The sequence below is a fragment of the Theropithecus gelada genome, chromosome 11 (assembly GCF_003255815.1).
Source record: "Theropithecus gelada isolate Dixy chromosome 11, Tgel_1.0, whole genome shotgun sequence".
Classification (NCBI taxonomy): Eukaryota; Metazoa; Chordata; class Mammalia; order Primates; family Cercopithecidae; genus Theropithecus; species Theropithecus gelada.
In genome coordinates this window covers 102,843,841-102,862,662 of record NC_037679.1, presented here as the reverse complement: position 1 = coordinate 102,862,662, position 18,822 = coordinate 102,843,841, and the positions used below count along the sequence as shown (strand labels likewise).

General features: G+C 48.2%; 1 protein-coding gene across 1 annotated transcript in view; it reads right to left on the bottom strand.

Annotated features, from left to right (window-relative positions):
* Positions 1–18,822, bottom strand: part of CACNA2D4 (calcium voltage-gated channel auxiliary subunit alpha2delta 4) — a 133,583-nt gene that overhangs the window by 69,912 nt on the left and 44,849 nt on the right. Inside the window, exons 14-18 of the mRNA XM_025401758.1 lie at positions 16,878–16,955; positions 16,016–16,096; positions 15,375–15,449; positions 11,985–12,071; positions 11,301–11,372 (exon numbers count right to left, since the gene is read on the bottom strand). Coding sequence (XP_025257543.1) covers positions 11,301–11,372; positions 11,985–12,071; positions 15,375–15,449; positions 16,016–16,096; positions 16,878–16,955 — 393 coding nt within the window. The remainder of the gene's footprint in view (positions 1–11,300; positions 11,373–11,984; positions 12,072–15,374; positions 15,450–16,015; positions 16,097–16,877; positions 16,956–18,822) is intronic.

Below are 18,822 nucleotides of genomic sequence, written 5' to 3'. Positions count from 1 at the left end.
TTCTTCTGTCTTAGGATTTTCCCTCTCTACTGTTTGTAATATCATGAGCATGTCAGCCTGACAGTGAGCCGAGCTTCAGGCTCCTAAGCGTGAAGGCCGGAGACTTTCCCTTTGTAAGGTTTAAATCTGAGTGCAGTAAAGACTGAAGAAACCAACCCTGGACATTTTAAAGTCAAATGACAATGGAGCCAGTGCCAATTTTGAGAAGCACTCCCACCCTCCCTTAGAGGTTATGAATGTTTAACCAGTTAGCAAAATATTTAACCCAGTTAGCAAAATTTACACCGTCATTTCCATAGTTACTCTGCTGTGTACAGCAAACGCTGCAAGATGAACATCACATTTGATGAAGCACATTTGAGAAACGTTTGCCAGGAAGTGTGCCTCGGCCTCAGAGCCCTAAGCCCGGGGAGATGAGCAGAGACCCCAGCAGCTCTGTGCCTGCTGCCGTGCGGGTGGCTCCTCTTCCTGCGGACAAGGTGGGCACTGAGGACGGGGAGGACCAGTCCCGCCAAGGCGCCGCGGACGGCGATGGGGACCAGCGTGTTATTCTCGTCCAGCAGACGCTCCTCCGCAGCTCCGACCTGGTTGCCTTCCACCCTGAAAGCCTGGCCCCACATTGGGAATATGTTGATTGAAAATGGCCTCGTGCCGCGGACACGCTCCGGCCTCGTACCTGTAGGAACTGCCCATGGCGGCCTGCAGTGCTCGCAGGGAGTCGTTGGCAGCTTTAAAAGTGGGATCTCGGCGGGCGCCTGTGGTCGCAGCTACTCGGGAGGCTGAGGTGGGAGAATGGCGTGAACCCGGGGGGCGGAGCTTGCAGTGAGCCGAGGCTGAGGCAGGAGAATGGCGGGAACCCGGGAGGCGGAGCTTGCAGTGAGCCGAGATCGCGCCACGCTCTCCAGCCTGGGCGACAGAGCGAGACTCGTAGGAAAATCTGGCTGGAACCTGCCTTCATCCCGCACTGGAGGCCCAGGACGGTGCGCCCAGGTGGGTGAGGTCTTGCGCAGGCTGATGTGGAACGGTCTGGTCACCGTCATGTGGTCACTCTGCTCTGGTGAGGCTCAGCCGCAGGCCCGCGCTGGCAGGTCCCGTGGGAGCCACCGTCGCTGTACCGGTGCGCGGAGGGGCGGAGCGGCTCGCGGCCCCCTGGCTGGGCGGGTGCGTCTTGCTCGCGGCGCGTCTCTCCCTTGACGCACAAACGTAGTTGTATCTTATTCCCTGTTGGAAAGCTGGGCCCGGATGGGGCCACCGTGGAGCCTGATGGTCTCGCTGGTCATGCCGACCTGGGTGCCTTGATACCTGGTAGAGATTCCGCCATCTTGATCTCCTCGGAGCTTGCACTGGGGAAAATGTGTGTGTCTGACAAGCTGTGAACAAAACTCGTGAGCTGGACGCCGTCACGTGTTGCATTTCTTGGGAAATGGAAGGTCAGTGTCTGTCCTCCTCCAAAACCCATCACGAGCCTGGGGTGGGAAGTGTTCGCTTTACCGCAAGGGCCGCTGTCTGCATTTGATGGCAGGTCAAAGGCCACGTGCTTAGAGCCATCTTAGAGTCGTAGTTCATGGAGAAGGCGGTAGAGAAGCTGGCCATGATGCAGGCTGTCCCGTTGCCCTTTTTCACCGCGTCCACTGCGGATGCACCATGCGCGAGGCCCGGCAGCAGCAGCACCAGGGGCAGCCGGGGGCTCCACGGCGCAAGGCAGCCCGGGAGACGAGGGGAGCCGGGGAGCCGGGGCATGGGGAGGCGGCGGCGGGGCGCTGGCTTGAGGGCCGGCCTGAGGGACGGTGGCATTCCTGGACCAAATATATACCATTTTCTGTTTGCTGCTATATATGCAAATAAAATTAATTTTTATAAAATTGTGTTCTGTGAACTTGCTACACTTACCTATTAGTTCTAGTGTTTGCTTTCTAGATTCTTGGGATGTTCTGTGGAAACAATACTTCTGTCCATGAATGAAGGCAAGTTTTACTTCTTCCTTCCTTGTCTTTGTGCCTTTTATTTTGTTTTCCTGCCTTACAGCAGTGGCTGGGAGGTACAGTGAAAGGCCGAATAGAAGTGGTGAGAAGTCCTCCTTGTCTTCTTCTCAGTTTTAGGGTGAGAGTGTTCAATATTTTACCATTAAAAGGTAGCTGCAGGATTTTCATAGATGCCTTTCATCAGAGGGAAGAAGTTTCTTTCTGTTCTCTGTTAAATTTTGCCAAATGCTCTTTTAGCATCTATTGAGATTACCCTCTGTCTTTTCTTTTTTATTCTGTTAATGTAATAAATTGCACGGATTGATTAATTTTTTTCAATGTCAAATTAACTTTAAAATTTTGAGATAACTCTGCTATGTGCTACTGTTGCCATATATTTCACACTTACATATATTACAAACCCCACAATGCGACATCGAAACTTTTGCTTTAAATAGTCAGTTGTCTTTTTGAGAAATTAAGAGAATAAATAAAATACAATCTTTTATTAACCCACGTTATTTATCGTTTCCAGTATGGTTGAGTCTCTCCTGTAAACCCCAGTTCCAGTTGATGTCACTTTATTTCAGCCTTAAGAATGTTCTGAAGCATTTTTGCATTTTTGCTGCTGGTCTGATAGTAATGAAACCTCTGTTTCCTTCTATCTGAAAATGTCTTTTTTTTTTTTTTTTTGGAGACATAGTCTCACTGTGTTGCCCAAGCTGGAGTGCAGTGGCATGATCACAGCTCACTGCAGCCTCAACCTTCTGGGCTCAAGTGATTCTCCCGCCTCAGTCTCCTGAGTGGCTGGGACTACAAGCGCATGCCACCACACTTGGCTAATTTCCTTTTTTTTTTTTTTTTTTTTTTTTTTTTTGTATTTTTTGGTAGAGATGGAATCTCCCTATGTTGTCCAGGCTGGTTGCTGGTCACGAATTCCTAGGCTTAAGTGATCCTTCTGCCTTGGCCTCCCAAAGCGCTGAGATTACAGGTATGAGCCACTGCCCTGGCCTGAAAATGTCCTTATTGAAGACATTATCCTTATTTTTGAAGGGTATTTTCTCTTTCTACAGAAATTTGAGTTGACAGTTTTTTCTTCTCTGGACACTTTAACAATGTTATTTTGTTGTTTCTTATAGATGGCAGTCTTATTGTTTCTCTTTATGTAACGCATCTTTTTTCCTCTAGCTTTTTTGGAGATTTTCTTGTACCTTTGAATTTTAGTAACTGGACTATGAAGTACCCAGGTGTGGTTCTCTTTGTCTTTTTATCCTGCTTGGGGTTTGCTGAGATTCTTGGATCTGTAGATTGCTGTTTTATATCAAATTCAGGACATTTTTGCCAATTAGTTTTTCAAATACACTTTTTTCTGCTTCAGTCTTTCTCCTTTCCTTCTAGGGCTCCAAGAACATGTCATTAGACCACTAGATACCATCTCACAGGTTGCTGAAGTTCTATTTCTTTCTCTGTCTTTTCCCCCATTTTCCCCCTGTTTTTTAAATGGGATAATTTCTATTGATCTATCTTTAAGTTCACTGTCCCTTTTTTCTACAACCTGTTGGTCAGCCCATCCAGTAAAGCTTTCATCTCAGATGTGGTAATTTTCGGTTTTAAAGTTTTCATTTGGAAGCATAAGAAACAAAAGCTAAAATAAAAAGTGACTAGAAACCTTCTGCATAGCAAACAATCAATAAAATGAAATGGCAACCTATGGATTAGGAGAAAATATTTGCACATTCTATAAGGGACATAAAAGTCTTATAAAGTATATGGTTTGCAAATATTTTATAATATCCAAAATATATAAGGAACCCACACAACTCAACAGCAAAAAAACAAAAAAAAAAAACAAAAAAAACACCCCACACATCCAAATAATCTGATTTAAATATGGACCTGAATAGACCTTTCTCAAAAGAAGACATAAAATGGCCAACAGATATGTGAAAAGCTGCTCAACATCATTGATCATCAGAGAAATGCAAACCCAAACCACAGTGAGATGCCACCTCATACCTCTTAGGATGGCTTTTACCAAAAAGACAAGAAATAAGTGTAAGCAAGGGTGTGGAGAAAGGGAACCTTTATACACTGTTGGTGGGAATGTAGGTTGGTGCAGCCACTGTGGAAAACAATATGGAGGCGCCTAAAGAAATGAAAAGTAGAACTACCATATGACCCAGGAGTCCTGCTTCTGGGCATATACCCAAGGGAAAGGACATCACTACCTCATAAAGATATCTGCACTTCCATGTTCACTGCACCATTGATAGCCAAGATATTGAAACAACTGAAGTATCTGTTGATGGACGCATAAAGAAATTGTGGTGCGTATAAATACAAAGGTATATTATTCAGCCTTAACAAAGAAGGAAATTCTGCCATTTGCTACAACATGGATGAACCTAGAGCACATTATGCTAAGTGAAATTAGCCAGACACAGAAAAAAATGCTGCGTGATCTCACTTATATGTGGAATCTAAAATAAAAATGGAATGCATAGAAACAGAGAAAAATGGTGGTTACTAGCAGCAGGTGAAAGCTCAGTGGGAGGCGGGGAATGAAAAAACGTTGGTCAAAAGGTACCAAGTTGCAGTTATCTAGGATGACTGAGGCTAGAGCTCTAATGTACAACATAAGGACTAGAGTTCGTTGTACTGTATTGTATTGTATACTGGAAACTGGCCAAGAGCATAGAGTTTAGGTGCCCTTACCACCCACACGCTAAAGCAAGGGTAACTATATGAGATGGTGGGTATGCTAATTTGCTTGACTATAGTCATCTCTTCACTTCACTTTGTATATCAAAGTAAGCACAGCTAGCCCTCCATCTCCACAGGTTCCACGTCCCTGGATTCGATCAATTGTGGATCAAAAAGTGTTCCAGAAAAAAGGATAGTTGCATCTGTACTGAATATGTACAAACTTTTTCTTGTCATTATCCCTTAAACAATACAGTGTAACAGCTAGCTATGTAGCTTTACGTTGTATTAGGTATTATAAGTAGTCTGGAGATGATTTAACGTACTAGGAAGGACTGTGTAGATTACACATAAATCTACACCATTTAGCAGAAGGGACTGGAGCATCCACGGATTTTGGTATCTGTGGGGTGTCCTGGTCCAATCCCCATGGATGCTGAGGGACGACTGCTCAGCATGCTGTGCACCTTAAATATACACAGTTGAAAAGCAGGTCTAAAGCAAGAAAAAATTCCCGTTTGGTTTTTATAATGACTTTGTACCGTGTCAAATTAGCTAAGCTGGAACTACACTTCCGGACTCAATGCCCGGTGTGGTTTCAAGTCAGGGTCGGCCAAAGAGAAGCGTGTGTGAGATTTGTGGATGGAAGTGCAGCGGCAGCCATTTTGCACACTGAAGTCCGCACAGAATACCAGGCTCTGCCACTCTTCGCTGTAACCTACTGCTGTGCTTTCTTGGCATGGGGCTGCAGCCAGATTCAAAGCCACCTGCTGCTGGCTCTCCTCCTCTAGTTTCCCTGAGACCTAGCCTGATGAGGACGCAGCTCCTCGTGGAGGGCACTGGCTCCGCCTGCAGGTCATCTGCCATCCTTATGGGTAGTGTTGGTGAGTGACAGATGTGGGTTTCAGTTTGTTTCCAGGGATTCCTCTTTTTCCTCAGGAGTTCCAGTTCGTTCTTGCTTTCTTCCACATCTCATCCAAATTTCCTTCCCAACTGCTGGTCCTGCTGACCTACAGTGACTTCAAGCTCACCACTGGATGCAGACACCAGCTTTCCATAGATTTCATCACCAGCTCCCACAGTTTCATAAGGTCTAATCCCTAGAATAAAATCCTACATTCATATCACTCACAGGGGCTCTGTTCTTTGACCAAGCCCTAACCATTTCTCTGCTGAGATTCTCCATCTATTCCCTCATTATGAATATCTTTTCCTTTAATTCCTTGTGCACAGTTACAATGTCTGCACTAAAGTCATTCTAATTCTAATGGCTGGATCATAACAATTTTATTGTATACCGAATATTTGAGGGATAGGCCATAGATACTCTTGTCTTCCTTTGAAGAGTGTTTTTATATTAAGCAGTAGTTAAATGATTGGTTGATAAGAACTGAGTGTATAGAGGCTTGAATTCACATTTTGTTTGGGTGGGTCTGTCTCGCCTTTAGGCCTAGAGTGAATCTTTTGGTCTTAGGACAGTCTTTACTCCTAAGGTGTAGTTCTTCTGTGCTTTCAAAGGAAATCCCGAGGTGTTTATCAAGTCCCTCCACCTCTGTGTGACTCACAGTCCAAACTGTCCCTACTACACGTGCAAGAGCTGAGATCCCGTGTTGAGATCCTGCTCTGAAATCCTGCTTTTGGCTTTCCAGTGTCGTATTCCACTGGGGCACTTCGAGGCTCCCCTGTGTCTGCAGGGTTCAGGAGTCAGCCAGGAATTGGAGAGGAGTTTGTATACAGATTTGCGGTCTAGCCTCCCTGCTTTTGGGCTAGCCCTCTTCATTTCCAGACACTCTGGAAACCCAAATTCTGTTCTCTGACACTTCACGGTGACAGCTGCAGCCTTCTGCTTGAATTCTAGCTGTTGCACTCCAGACAGACTGGGGAGTACCCTTTGGAAAAGCCATCTAAAAGTGTATCGCACCCAATGCAGTTCTCTTGATTCAAGGGTTGTTGCTGCCTGCTTTTGGTTACTTTCAAGTGCCTTTCTATTTTTGTTCCTTGTATTTTGTTCAGAGTTTATAATTGTTATCTGCTGAAGGGTGAGTCTAGTCAAGCTACACCTTACTCAGATGAACGTTGAGATCACCTTTTAAGGCTGAAGTAAAAGGAAGAGAGAAGGGGTGTGGGGGTTGGGAGGGGGGTCTGTGAATTCCGTTAACAGAAAGAGAGAACGAGAGAGGTCTGGAAGATGAGGCTGGGAGTAAAGAGGTATCAGAGCAATCTGCTCCTTTAATAGACTGAGTCCTGCTGGACAAAAATGTGAGGGGAAGAGAGAGAGAGAAAAAGAGAGTGTAAGACACGTCACAGAGTACTCTAACCCTGTGTTCCTGAAATCCAGGGCGCAGGGATTCAAGGGCACTGGAGGAAGACCAGGCGAAGCTGCTCTTCATGCCAGCTGCTAGTGTGCGTGTATACATGTGTGTTGCTGGTGTGTACATGTGTGTGCTGCTGGTGTGTGTATGTACACGTGTGTGTTGCTGGTGTGTGTGTACATGTGTCACTGGTGTGTGTGTATGCATGTGTTGCTGGTGTGTGTGTATGCATGTGTTGCTGGTGTGTGTGTACATGTGTGTGCTGCTGGTGTGTGTGTGTATATATACACGTGTGTGTTGCTGGTGTGTGTGTACATGTGTGCTGCTGATGTGTGCGTGTGTACACATGTGTGCTGGTGTGTGTGTACATGTGTGCTGCTGATGTGTGCATGTGTACACATACGTGCTGGTGTGTGTACACGTGTGTGTTGCTGGTGTGTGCAAGTGTACATGTGTTGCTGATGTGTGTACACGTGTGTGCCACTGGTTGTGTACACCTGTATGTTGCTGGTGTGTGTGTATACATGTGTGTTTCTGGTGGGTGTGGATGCATGTGTTGCTGGTGTGTGTGCACATGTGTATGCTGCTAGTGTGTGCGTATGTACACGTGTGTGTTGCTGGTATGTGTGTACATGTGTGTGCATGTGTGCATGTGTATACATGTGTGCTGGTGTGTATATACATGTGTGTGTTGCTGGTGTATGTGTGCACACATGTGTGCCACTGTGTGTGCATGTGTACACGTGTTACTGGTGTGTACATGTGTGTGCTGCTGGTATGTGTGTGTACACGTGTGCCGCTGGTGTGTGCATGTGTACACATGTGTTGCTGGTGTGTACACATGTGTGCCACTGGTGTGTGTGTATACATGTGTGTTGCTGATGGGTGTGGATGCATGTGTTGCTGGTGTGTGTGCACATGTGTATGCTGCTTGTGTGTGCGTATGTACACGTGTGTGTTGCTGGTATGTGTGTACATGTGTGTGCATGTGTGCACGTGTATACATGTGTGCTGATGTGTGTATACATGTGTGTGTTGCTGGTGTGTGTATACATGTGTGCCACTGTGTGTGCATGTGTACACGTGTTACTGGTGTGTGTACACGTGTGTGCTGCTGGTGTATGTACACACGTGCTGCTGGTGTGTACACGTGTGTGCCACTGGCATGTGTGTACAATGCACATGTGCCACTGATGTGTGTGTGTGCATATACACGTGTGGACTCCAGTCAGTGCAGTTAATCTGGAAGAACGCAAAGGCTAGGAAGGAACACTGTCTGCCCCTTCCCTCCCCCATTGCTAATAATTGTGTGAAATGATCAGAAACGTGAGAATAACAGAACGAGTCCTAGGTGAGACTCCAGGACGCTGTGCTCTTTTGCTTTCTTCTTTTGAACCGTGTCTGAGGATGTCTGGCCAGCGTGCTGCTGATGGGTTAGAAACTGTGGCACCTGGCACTGGTCTGCAATTTGGGACAAAACCCCTGCCATCCAAGTGGCAAATGGGAGGCCTGCGGCCAAAGCTGGGCTTCTTACGAGTTGAACATCCTAGATGTTGGCCCAGGTTGTGTTTCTAACATTTTTGGAATTAGTTGCACACATTTAAACATGGGTCTTAGCTGTCTCCTGCAGATGGTGTGTATTCTCTCCAGTTTGCCACAGTTCCCAGAGCCCCCTGCACAGAGGCCTGTCTGCTTATTTGCATTTCTTAACAAATACAAGTTTTGGCCCCATAGGTTCTGGGTTTGTGAGTCCTGCCCTAAATCATGCTGGTGATCTGTGGAAAATAAGGATACCTGCAAAATCCCCTGGAGAGAACAACACAGCAGGTGGCCATGTGCCGGGAGGATGGCTCGAACAGTCACAGATACTCCCACAAGGCTTTAAGAAAGCTTTCCTCAGCCTAGACCTAGACCTGGAGACAGTTTCTACTGAGAAACAAGCTCATAAGTTGAAACGCACCACGGAGTTGAGAGGGAGGGCTGGGATAGATCACCAGGCAGGCCAACCATGGGGCAGTTGGATGGCTCTATGAGAGCTGTGTGGGGGAGACAGGGCCCTTGGCAGTGAAGAAAGTGCAGCCACGTTGGGGATGCGTGGCAGCCTGAGACATCAGAGCAGTGACAGTCAGACACTGCCTCGGCGGCCCCACACCAGCAAAATGCCCTGGTGGAGGCTGCCCGGCTCCTGGGGTCAGGGTGAAGAGATGAAGGATGAAGGAGGGCTGAGTGGTGACAGAATGGGGTAGAGGGAGAGGAGAAGGTGATGAATGTTCAAGGTGGAATAGAAATGCTATGCTAAAGCAAATTTTGGGAAACCTTTAAGGCTGGAGAGTTGAGAATTCAGGGCTAGTCCTACAGAAAAGGCCTTCTACAGCAGTGGTTACGAATGGGACATCTAGGAGCAGTTACACGTGGGCTTTGCAGTTGATCATCTGGGTGATGCTGGGCAAGTTTTTAGCCTCTCTGAATATCCTTATCTGTAAAATGGGGATAGGATAGGCCCACCCTCAGGTTGTGAGTGTTCAATGAGTGAATATTTGAAAGCGCCCGGTCCAGTTTCTTATAAATGTTAGTTGCTGTCATTATTATTAGCTGTGCTAATAGCAGTGAGACATGAACACCTAAGTGCTACGGAGCGTCCATTATGGTCATAATCATCGTCATCCTCACTGAACATTCTTTACGAGGAAGCATCCGTATGTCAGGAAGCCTTTGTGAAATTGCAAATATATAACCCAGATGGTTTATTAGTGGCAATGAACAGACTTTGAAAGGATGGGCAGAGGTTTCAGAAGTTCGGCCTGCTGCATCTGGTTAGGACTCTGCCTCAATGGCTTTGAGAAGCTTAAAAGCAGCACGAGATCCCTGCGCACTGGGGGAAAGGGTAGAAGAGAACCACACCCACTGCGTGTGTCAGTCTGTGTTAGATACAGTATAGCCACATTCAGATCTACTTTTAAGCTGTCCTGTGCCATAAGCATACTAAATTCTTCATTGTCGGTTCAGTGCTGTGACCGTGCTGGGCTACGTGAGAGCTCATCTATACATGTGAACAGGAATCTGGCTGGCATAAAGGTGGGGGCCTATGGAAGAAGCCTCTATTCTTTTTTTTTTTTTTGAGACGGAGGCTCGCTCTGTTGCCCAGGCTGGAGTGCAGTGGCGTGATCTCGGCTCACTGCAAGCTCCGCCTCCTGGGTTCACACCATTCTCCTGCCTCGGCCTCCCAAGTAGCTAGGACTACAGGCGCCCACCACCATGCCCGGCTAATTTTTTTGTATTTTTAATAGAGATAGGGTTTTACTGTGTTAGCCAGGATGGTCTTGATTTCCTGACCTTGTGATCTATCCGCCTCAGCCTCCCAAAGTGCTGGGATTACAGACTTGAGCCACTGCACCTGGCCAATTCTTTTGGATCAGGAGAAGGAACAGCTGCCACTGGCGATCTGACCTCACTATAGTGCCCAGTCTGCCTGAAGGAGGCCTTTCTCAGCCCAGAGCTTACAAAAAGCCAGGCAGATGCCACCAAAATCCGACACTGGTTCCAGTGAAAATCAGTCTTGCCTAAAAGGGATGCTTCCTTGTCTCTCCCTGTGCTTTCTTGTTTGGCTTTCATGGAGGTCTGTGTTGTGGAAGAACTTGGGTCTAATTGCTGCAGGCAGATGCCTGTGTTCTTTTAGCTGAGGCAGATGGGCAGGGGAGGAGGAGGTGGGGGTGGCTGTGAGGGAGGAGGTGACATTTGTAAATATGTCAAGGGACAATGCAGAATCAGTAGACACATTGGAACCTTTTAAGTGAGAAGATGAAATGATCTTTCACAAATGATGCACAGGGCTGTAAAGATAGTAGTGGGATTATGAGGGTATTGATTCCTAACTATCTGGGGTTACAGTGGATGAAAATCAGCTGTAGGGAATAGTGAATATTTTCAAACTCTTCCTGTATAACATTTCACAAGAGCTGCTTACCATTTACAAAATTAGCTGTCACTTTTCCCCTTTTCATTATAAACAACAAAAGGGCCAGTAGCAGCAGACAGCATAAGGAGGAAAAAAGAGCTGTAAATGCCTCGGCCAGCCTTCTGCCCAGCTCAGCGGTCTCCCAAAAGCCAAGCGTTGCATGAGCAATCCTGTCATTCCCTGGCTAGGTGTTTCTCCGGGGGCCAACACACCCTGTGTGTACTCCCTAATGGACCCGCATTAGGGTGCAGCAAGCACTCAACGCTTCGCTATAATTAGGCTAAGTCCGGGTCCCTCGTCACTACTCCAAACCCAATTAATGAAGATGCCTTCCTAGGCCACGCCCTGGCTCTGTTTCTAGCTCCTTACCCCTTTATCCATCGGAACCTTCACGTCCATCGAGAGAGTACCTGTTTCCCTGTTGATCATGGCTGTTCTCAGCTTCAGGAGGAAAGACAATGACATTAGTTCCTTGGCTCACAGGCGAGGGTGAAAGTATGGAGTTCTTCGGACCAGATTAGAGGTGATCCCCAGAAACACGTTTGGTTCTTCCCTTTGTCCTCTGAGAGAGATACCAGGAGGGAAGATGGACCTGACTCTAAGCTCCATCTAGCTCATAATTCCAGGCATTCCCCAAGATCCCACTGCCAAGTGGAGACTGATGCATTGCGGTACAGAGTGCCAAGTTGCTGGGACACAATTTCCTCTAGGATGAGATACTGCGATCAAAAGCCAGGCTAAAACATCACTAAAACTCAATCTCTGCAGCTTATACACGTGATCTCATCCGGCCTCAGTAGTCCTTGTGATCAAGAAGATATTGTTATATTTTTATAGTTGTTAAAAGAATTGCTCATTTTAGGCATTGCTTGTGGCTTGATCTTGGAAAGGCTCTGGGATAGACCTGTTCTGCCTGTCTTGGAAAGGCTCTGGGATGGACCTGTTCTGCCTGACAGGAACAGAGTGACCTCAAGGCTCACAGCCACACAGCTGACCTATTTAGTTGGATGTAGAGCTAAACTAGCTTCCCTTCCCCCTATTTTCCCCACTCACAGATTCAGCCTGGTCTTCCCACTCCACTTCGGAGAGATCCACACTGTTGTAGTTAGGTTTGGGTTTTAGTTTCTTCCCCTCTCGGTACTGGAGTGCGCATGTTAGGAAGAAAAACATGCGGTTAGTGTACGACCTGCTCAAGTTTATCTCTTCTACAAAGCCTTTCAGGTATATTCATAAAAGCAAAGGATTCCTTAGAAATCAATCAATCCAGTAATTACTTACGGTTATCTGGGCAAACTTCCACCTGATACAGAGCTCCCCTTATCGACATCTATGACAGATGGTCTCATGGCCTCTGAGTGAATCTTCCCCATGGCAGGGAGCTCCCTATCTCATGGGTCAGCTTGTTGGAGCTTTGGACAGCCCTAACTGTTAGAAAGTTCCTCCTCATACAAAGCTGAAATCCATCTCCCTGTGACTCCACCCACTGATCTTCCTTCTTTCCCCTGGAGCTGCATAGAACGCGTTCCACCTGACAGCCCTTGGGATTTCCAAAGGTACTTGTCACGCCTAAGACTGCACTGCTCCAACTGAGTTTGCCCGCTGTGCAGATGCCTCAGCTCCCTCTGAATATGCTCTACTTTGTCTTCAATGTCACTCTCAAAATGGAGTACCCGTGACAAAAGCCAACCTTCTAAATGGGGTCTGACCAGTGTGGCGTGGGCTGTGATCTGTGGACTAAGGCGTCAGGGGGCCTGACTGCTGCCTGCGTTTCTGCTGTCTTCCTGGCCAGCCACACAGACCTGGCAGTTCAGGCAGAGATTTCAGACAGTTCGGTCCCCTTGGTCTTCCTCATGGGACACACCGTCAGATCCCTCTTCACAATCGTGTGCTTGGGCACTGAGTGTTTCCAGAGCTCTCCATGCATCCCTAATACATTTCATCTTGCTAGTTTCAGCCCATTGTTTTAGAAGAATGCTTTCTGAATACTAATTTTCTCATTTAATGTATTAACCATATCTTCCAGACTCTATGGCATCTGCCTTCTGCATTTTCATCTTAGTGATAAAATATTTGAATGGGACGGAGACAAGGACAGATCAGTGCTTAATAAAGACCTCCCTTCAACTTGACATACAGCCATTAATCAACATGCTGAGTGTTATTATTTTCTGGCCCTGATTTCTCTCTCTCTGAAGCCAAGACAGATGTCATCAAGTTATCTATGATTAGGTCTGCAGCACTTCCCAGGTTTAGTTTATTAACCCCAACCAAAAAAGGAAAGAGGATAGTTTATCATTGAGGCAAATTAAGGATTAATTAGCAGTCTGCTTTGAGCCAAATGAGGCCCCCAGCAGATGCCTGGACAGCTCCGGTCCCCTGTCACTGTGTATCTTGCTTCTGCCAGTTTTTTGTTTGCTTGCTTTTTTCGGGGAAGTATCATGCTGATTTCTTGCCTGTTCAGGGGATCTGTAGGGTCCCCTTTCCCCTCTTTTCCGCCTTTCCCATGCCTGGATCATGCTTCTTGATCTTATTAATGACCATACTCATCAAACAGCCCTGCCCTGCCCTCTTTTACATGGGATCTGTTTCTTTTGGGTGGGGCTCAGCATTCCATTGCCATCTCCTAAATCCTGACAAAGCCTGAAGATCATCTGTAGCTCCTCACTTTAAAACCACAATTCAGCCGGGCGTGGTGGCTCACGCCCGTAATCCCAGCACTTTGCGAGGCCGAGACGGGCGGATCACGAGCTCAGGAGATCGAGACCATCCTGGCTAACATGGTGAAACCCCATCTCTACTAAAAACACAAAAAAATTAGCCGGGCAAGGTGGTGGGCGCCTGTAGTCCCAGCTACTTGGGAGGCTGAGGCAGGAGAATGGCATAAACCCGGGAGGCGGAGCTTGCAGTGAGCTGAGATCCAGCCACTGCACTCCAGCCTGGGCGACAGAGCGAGACTCCGTCTCAAAAACAAAACAAAACAAAAACAAAAACAAACAAAACACAATTCTACTCCATTAAATACTCCTACATGGGGCACTGACATAGAAAGATTTCAGTCCAATGGGATGGCTCTTTTCATTTATTACTGGGCATATCCTCCTTATTTTTTCTTTTTCAAATGTAACTATTGTTTTCCTGATAGTGCTTTCCTCAGATAACTCATTACATTGGCTTTACTGTATCTTTTGTTGTGTCATAGTGTTCTGTGTGGTATTATTCCCTAATTGTTTCATTTGTGTAAGTCTGGTTTTCCTAATTAGAGTATAAGCCTCGGTTTATAGCGTTCTTCACAGCATCATGAGGTCAGGCACGAGGAGGTTCACACTCAATCAACTGGTTGAAGCCTTATATTCATCTAGAGTACGTAGATGATGACAGGCAGTTTCAGATCAGTACCCCTCAATCCTGCAAGTCAGTTCCAGAATCAGCATATTATTTCCTTAGTGAGTCATTTTGCTGGCACTGGGCTGCCCCCCGCAGAACCCCTTGGTACAAGGGAGTGATGTGTTATGGGTTCAGATGCTTGCCCAGCAGAGCCTGAATTGGAAGACAGTGTGAACAGAGTGGCTTCCAGTGTACCCCGATCTCTCTCTATTCAGAACCCTTAGAATTTGCCTTAAATAGTTAATCATTGCCTTTCAGATATTCAGTGTCTGTTTGAACCAAGTGGAATGAATGGAGTGTGGCTTAGACTGACCTCTCCGAATGACACCTGGGCAGATGAGACCCTAAGTTCTCTGGAAGGCAGTCTGCTGTCTGTCTTCAGTTGCCATCTGTTATTTACCACAAGACTGGTAGAGGGCAAAGGGTTACGATTCTCCTAGAACTTTAGCTCCCTCCGTCCCAACAATCACATTGAGAGTTGTGGTCATTATTGCTGCATAGTGCTTGAGTGCATGACTAGCTCCTTAACCCTGAAGGCAGAGCTTTCAGATAAGACAATGCAACTTTCTTCCTCAGCCATCAGATGCTCAGTGGAACTCATGTGAAAATACCCCCGCCTCTGTGTCAGGGTGGAGAGGGCTGGGAGGGCCAGGAGCACTCAGGAACGCATCCTAAGCTGTGCTGCTCAGGAGAGGGCTCCCTGCTATTTCTATGGTTAGCTCCTTGTTCACCCAACTTCACAGGCCCCCAGTCTGGGAGACTCCAAGCAGATGTGACTAATGGCCCTGTGGGCTCTTCAGCCTCAAAACTGCACACTTCATTACGTGTTCTCTGGCCCACTCATCAGTCATTTCACATGGTTTTGCCTTGTCTCTTCTGATAGATTCCAAACAACTTGAAAACAGGGACCATGACTCGAATACATTTTTTTTTTTTTTCATATTACCCACTGGGTTCCTAAATGGAGCCCAATGTGTGTTTGTTGTTTTAATCGTTTTTGTGAATTACCCCCAAATCCCATACAGTGAGGATCCCAAGGCAAAGAAGGTCTGTACCTACCAGGGGTCGGAGGTCAGGATGGGAGAGGATGTAGCCATTGTTGGTGTTCAGAAAGGCGTATCCGTGCACTCCAAGCTGCCAGAGTCCAGGGTGGAGGGGCATTAGGTCTGCTGTTTGTGCTGGGCATCTGGAGTTGGGCAAGGGTTTGGGGGCCACAGGACAATCGAAGATGGCAGCTCACAGCAGTGAGTGTTTTCAATAGGAACACAACTGAGCCAGTGCCATGCTTCCATCCATTGATTGAGGAGTCCTTTCCAAACTTGACTGTTTATAGCAACCATCATAATACATATTATTACCGACTTCTTTCCCACCACATGTTCTGGGTGCTTTGATGATGTAATCTCACTCACACTCACAACAGGACTGTGTGGCATGGAGGAGCAGACTGAGAAACTGAGACACTGGGCAGGGAAAGGACTTACTGAAGGCCACAGTGCAAGTCATAATTCGTGGTGGGAAAGGGACCCAGGGGCACGCGTTGCTGCTCCCATGCTCAGCACCTGCACTTCTTGGGCGGTGACGGAGAGGCCCCATCCCAGCTCTGGGCTTGGCTTGCCTGGAGAGAGGCTCTCGTCACGGGGGAGGGAGTTTGCTCCTGGGGAACCTGTGATCCCCACAGGGAACAGACCCAGGCTCACCTTGTACCGGGGCGCCAGCTTCATCAGCTCTCTCAGGGCCACATCTGAGCCCACCACACCCAGGAGAATGCCATGGGATCGCTGGAAGGAAAGACACAAGGAATAGGGGAGACCCAACTTCCCTGTTCACAAGGTTAGACTGGATCCTGGGCCTGTCCAGAGCTTGGAAGAGGAAGCCACTTAAGCTTTAAGTGGTTCTTCCTCTGCAATTAGATTCTAGGCTGGGAATAAAAATCCGGACTCTATCAGACAAGGTCCCGGGAGCAAAACCAGCTACCAGGAAGATTAATACCCGGCATTAATATTTAAGTTGTAATATTTAAATGGAATCCAAAGTTAAATGAAATATTAATCTTCACGGCAGAGGGTGAAGTTGTTGGGATCTTCGGGACCATAATTCATGGATGCTCTGAAGCATATGGGGCCTGAAATACGGGGGGAAATGAAACATTTCCTGACCAGATGGAGGATGGAAGGCTCGAGAAATCCCCTCACCAGAGGCCTTTACAGACAAGTTAGAGTCTGTACAACCTGGCAGATTCAGCATGGCTTTGCAGGAAGGCTGGCAGGCAACCCGCCAGCCTTACTTCCCCAAGGCAGGGGTCCCAACTGCAGAGCAGCAAAACGACTCCCAGCCAGCGAGCAGAGTCACTGGAGAAGCCATAGAAAACCACAGACCCCCAGACCACCTCCAACCAGGAGAGTTTGGGGTAGCTACTCTGGGACAGGCCTGGAAATCTGCATTCAAACCCTCCCAAGGTGGCTCAGAGGCACAGCCAAGTCAAGAATCACCGGTCTGAAGATGCCATTGAGGCCCCAGGTTCTAATCCCTGCTACAACCTCTCTAGGAGCAGCCACTCACCGTTTCATTCTTCTTGCTGAAAACTGGCATGGCCACAGTGGTGAGCAGCATCAGGCTCTGAGCCTGCGAGCTGAGGAGCTGTCAGGGAGGGGAGAACAGGGGTCAGAAGCTGTAGCCTAGGGCCACTGGTTTGCTGTACTCAGAGCACCCAGTGCAGAGAACCCATGGTCACTGCATCAATTATCCAGAGTCACCTTCCCACAGGAAGGAGGAAATCCCAAATGAGGGTTTCTCTGCAAAAGGAGAGTTGGCAGGAATGCTGGGAGCCAGAGGTGGACTGGAGGGGAGGACCAGGCTGATGTCATTCAGCAGGGCCCTGAGCCCCATGACCCAGCCCCAAGCACCTTCACTAAGCTCTCTTGTCTCAGGGAGGCCCAGGCTGAGTGTTGAGCGCGAACCCAGGAAACAGGCCTATCTGCGCCCGCCCAGAAACAGAGAGGCTTTGCACAGCACCAGCTTTCCAGAAACCTCTGATATGGACTCAAGGTTGCTACAGGTGAGAGGGAGGACATTGACCCAAGCTACCCAGAAACACAGGCACACCCCGAGGAACCGCAGCGCAAGGGCAGGCCGTGGTGTAGCTGTAGTGGCCCTCGGGGCCATCCCTAGCACATCGGTCAGACCCACATGGTCTCCACTCGCAACACCAGAGCCAGAACCCTTGCCAACCTCTAGATGGCTGTCCACCCTGACTGCCTGGGCTCGCCGTGCTGGCTCCTCCAGTTATTTGAAAGGGGCTCTGCACGTGTGCCCCACTTTATAACAAAGGTAGGATTCCGACAAGCATGTGGGAAGAGAGGTATCATAAGTCCGACCTTGGATGAGATCAACTAAAGGAGTCGTGGAAGTCCACAGTTGACTTTCTTGGAGAAGGAAGCACATTTTGGCCACCATGTCTCTTTTTCTCGCCTCATCTGAGTTTTCAATTTAGAGTTAGAAGTAAGGCTTTCTGAGGGTGAACCACGATGACATCTAATTGTTTTCTGAGCTTGGACACATCTCCATGGGCTACATGAGGGCTTTCCATTCTCCTTCTTGAGTGAGGAGTGCATGAAGCCAGCTTGTCCCTGGCTCCCAGGAAGCAGCTCCCAGGCTCTTGGAGGCCCGTGTGGCCTGCTCTCCCTAGGACATGTCTCAGCCTGGGCAGGGTCCATTCACAGCTGTCCCTGCACTCATGTTTCTGGACACACTTGGGAGGGCAGACACCTGCCCTGGGCTCAGGGGAGTGACATCCTCCTCTCAGAGGGTTCCAAGGTGGGTCCGGGAGATCTGCAGGTGAGTCTTAACTTCAGGGACTCCTAAGTCAGGGACAGGAGAGGGAAGGAGGAAGACAGAGGAGATGTAGGGACTGGCTGCAGGGGGTGATTCTCACTGAGGGACACCTCAGGAGACAGGTGTAAAAGGGACAGATGTAAAAGTGAAGATCAGACCGTGAACTGTGGCCTCGTCTGTGTGCGTGGAGGTAAGAGAGCGCCCGAAGGTCAGGCTGTCCATGGAAGGCGAAGGATGTCCTAGCACCACCCGTCTGACATCAGTGACAGCACACAGGGAAGCCGGGGTTGCCTCTACCCACCTTCTGCCAAACTCACACCCAACACTCCAGGCCACCTTCAGCAGGAATGGCCTGAGCCCAGATTCTCTCATTGGATTTCAGGGTTCCGAAAGCCTTCGCTCTCCAGCTCCCGTGGCATGACCACAACACTCCCAGGCAAGGGAGGCCACACAGACCACCGGAGCCCTGGCCCCTCCTGCTGGGCTGGCTCCTGGCAGGCAGATGAATGCACAGGTGATGGAGAGGAAGCACAGGTGCCAGCGGTCACGGGAAGACAGCTCAGAGAAGATCCCCCCCTCCTGTCCTCCTTCTCCCCACCCACCTCTCTCTCATCGAACCTGGACACACAGGGCCCTACAAACACTTGGCCAAGGAAGGGAGAGCCCTGCCCAG